The sequence below is a fragment of the Uranotaenia lowii genome, chromosome 3 (genome assembly GCF_029784155.1).
Source record: "Uranotaenia lowii strain MFRU-FL chromosome 3, ASM2978415v1, whole genome shotgun sequence".
In the NCBI taxonomy this organism is placed as follows: Eukaryota; Metazoa; Arthropoda; class Insecta; order Diptera; family Culicidae; genus Uranotaenia; species Uranotaenia lowii.
This window is the reverse complement of record NC_073693.1, coordinates 64,344,580-64,346,414: the sequence shown is the minus strand read 5'-3', so window position 1 is coordinate 64,346,414 and position 1,835 is coordinate 64,344,580. Positions and strand designations below refer to the sequence as shown.

The 1,835-nt window shown below is 35.0% G+C and overlaps 1 protein-coding gene across 1 annotated transcript; it reads left to right on the top strand.

Moving 5' to 3' along the window:
- Nucleotides 1–347: 347 nt before the first annotated feature.
- Nucleotides 348–752, top strand: LOC129751741 (larval cuticle protein 65Ag1-like). The gene is made up of 2 exons (XM_055747421.1): nt 348–483; nt 550–752. The coding sequence occupies exons 1-2, from the start codon at nt 374–376 to the stop codon at nt 749–751; spliced, it is 312 nt and encodes a 103-aa protein (XP_055603396.1). The 5' UTR covers nt 348–373; the 3' UTR covers nt 752.
- The last annotated feature ends 1,083 nt before the right edge of the window (nt 753–1,835 follow it).

Here is a 1,835-nt window from a genome sequence, read left to right as displayed (position 1 = left end):
TATGGTGTCCAAAGGCATGATTCGACGTTTGAATCTTCAATAAATTTAACCCCCAACCTCCAATGTCATTCAGTCGGGGTGTCACATTGATCCGAAGAATTTATATGTCCTGCGTCCTCTCCCATCTCCGAGCTACCGAAATCCGGTATCCATCTGTGTACGTTTTTCTTCCCAGCGGAGGCTCCACAGGTCACCCAGCTTTTATTCATCGGTCAATCATGAGCAATTTTGAATTTTGAAGCGGACTTCTAACGAACTTCTTCGGGGTGGTATAAAAGCGAATTCCCGACACCTGAGTAGATCGCATTCGCGAGATTAGCAATAAACGGTGTATTGCAAAACCAAGCTCAGTTTTTAAAATTCAAGTTCAAAAATGAAAGTTCTGTTTGTATTTGCATTGATTGCGGTTGCATCCGTTCTAGCCGATACCAAAACACTGAAGTTTGAAAATGTTCAGGATGGCGATGGGACATATAAATTTTCGTAAGTATGCTATGTGGAGGTGAAGTTCTAAGAACATCAATCAAGCGCTATTCGTTTAATCAACAGGTACGAAACCGATGATGGAAGTTCACGAGTTGAGCAGGTTGATACCAAAAATGAACAGCTAAATGTTCAGGGCAACTACAAATACGTCGGTGATGATGGTGTGGAGTATAAGGTTAAGTACGTTGCTGACGGAAATGGAGGCTTCCAGGCTGAGGGAGCTCATATCCCAAATGAATATGTGGATAAACTGTCGACGATTTAGGTTATTGGATAAAATTAAAGTGATTATAAATACAGCTGTTTGTATGGTTTAAAAATCGAAGCCGAAAGCCTGCACTCGATAAACGAGTTGGATGATTATGTAGTGATTGTCAGCATGAACAGCACAGTATTTTTTGGTTGCTTTGGAAATGTGGCGAAGATTTAAGTGATTTTGGTTGCTTGCATGATTTGGTTGCCAAAATTGGAAACTTTCTTTCATCGATGGCTGAAATCTTAAGTTTGCATCAAAATCTGATGAACTTAGCTTAAGATTGCCATCAGTTCTGCCGCACGTATCCGGGCCGGGCAAATCCGGGCTATTTTATTTAAAACCTGGAAAAATTCGGACATTCAATTTTCAAATTTTCAAACCTTTATCCGGTTGATATTGGGAAAAATTAAACAAAAAAATTAGACATACAAGTTTTTTTTTTCGCAGAAAAACACAACCAGATTTTGAATCGTATTTCAGTTTCTCAGTCTTGGAAGTTCTAATGATGCTATGATTTTTTTTTATTATTTTGCGATAAAATGTGAAAAAATCCGGAGGAAAATTGTTTTTTGAACTTTGAACTTACAATAAGTTTTTTTCTCTAAGAAAGCCTTCAATTTTGGAAGAAATTTCTAAAAATTAATCTACTTTTCAAAGGTAAAGTAAAAGACAAGAATTTTTAAATTCAAATCGGATTTATGCAAACTCTATTTTAGTTAAATATTCTAGTTTGACATTTGGTTCTTGAAAATACTGCAATATGAAAAAATGTTGAGTAATACGCCAAAACATAGAGGATTCCTAGAAATTTCTTGAAGAGAAGATACATGTTTCTTTATCATCAATTAATTTTTCATTAAAAATCAATTCCTGTTTTTTACAAAATGAACTATAATTTTAATAAATTTTTGTCTTTTTCAGTTGAATTGTGCAAACGAACTGACCTTGATTAAATTCTAAAATTGAAGCAACAATCAGAATTATCATCCTGCAATCTCTTGCAATTTAAATCCTTACCAAATAGTCATCTTGATAATTTGATTTCGATTGTGGAACTGATTTACATGCTGAATCTGAATCTGAATTTTGAACT

What these genes read in the sequence shown, in the direction of transcription:
- LOC129751741 (XM_055747421.1), top strand. Translation starts at nt 374, where the DNA reads ATGAAAGTTCTGTTTGTATTTGCATTGATTGCGGTTGCATCCGTTCTA. An exon ending in GATGGGACATATAAATTTTC is followed by an intron (nt 484 to 549) that starts GTAAGTATGCTA and finishes TTTAATCAACAG; the next exon opens with GTACGAAACCGATGATGGAA.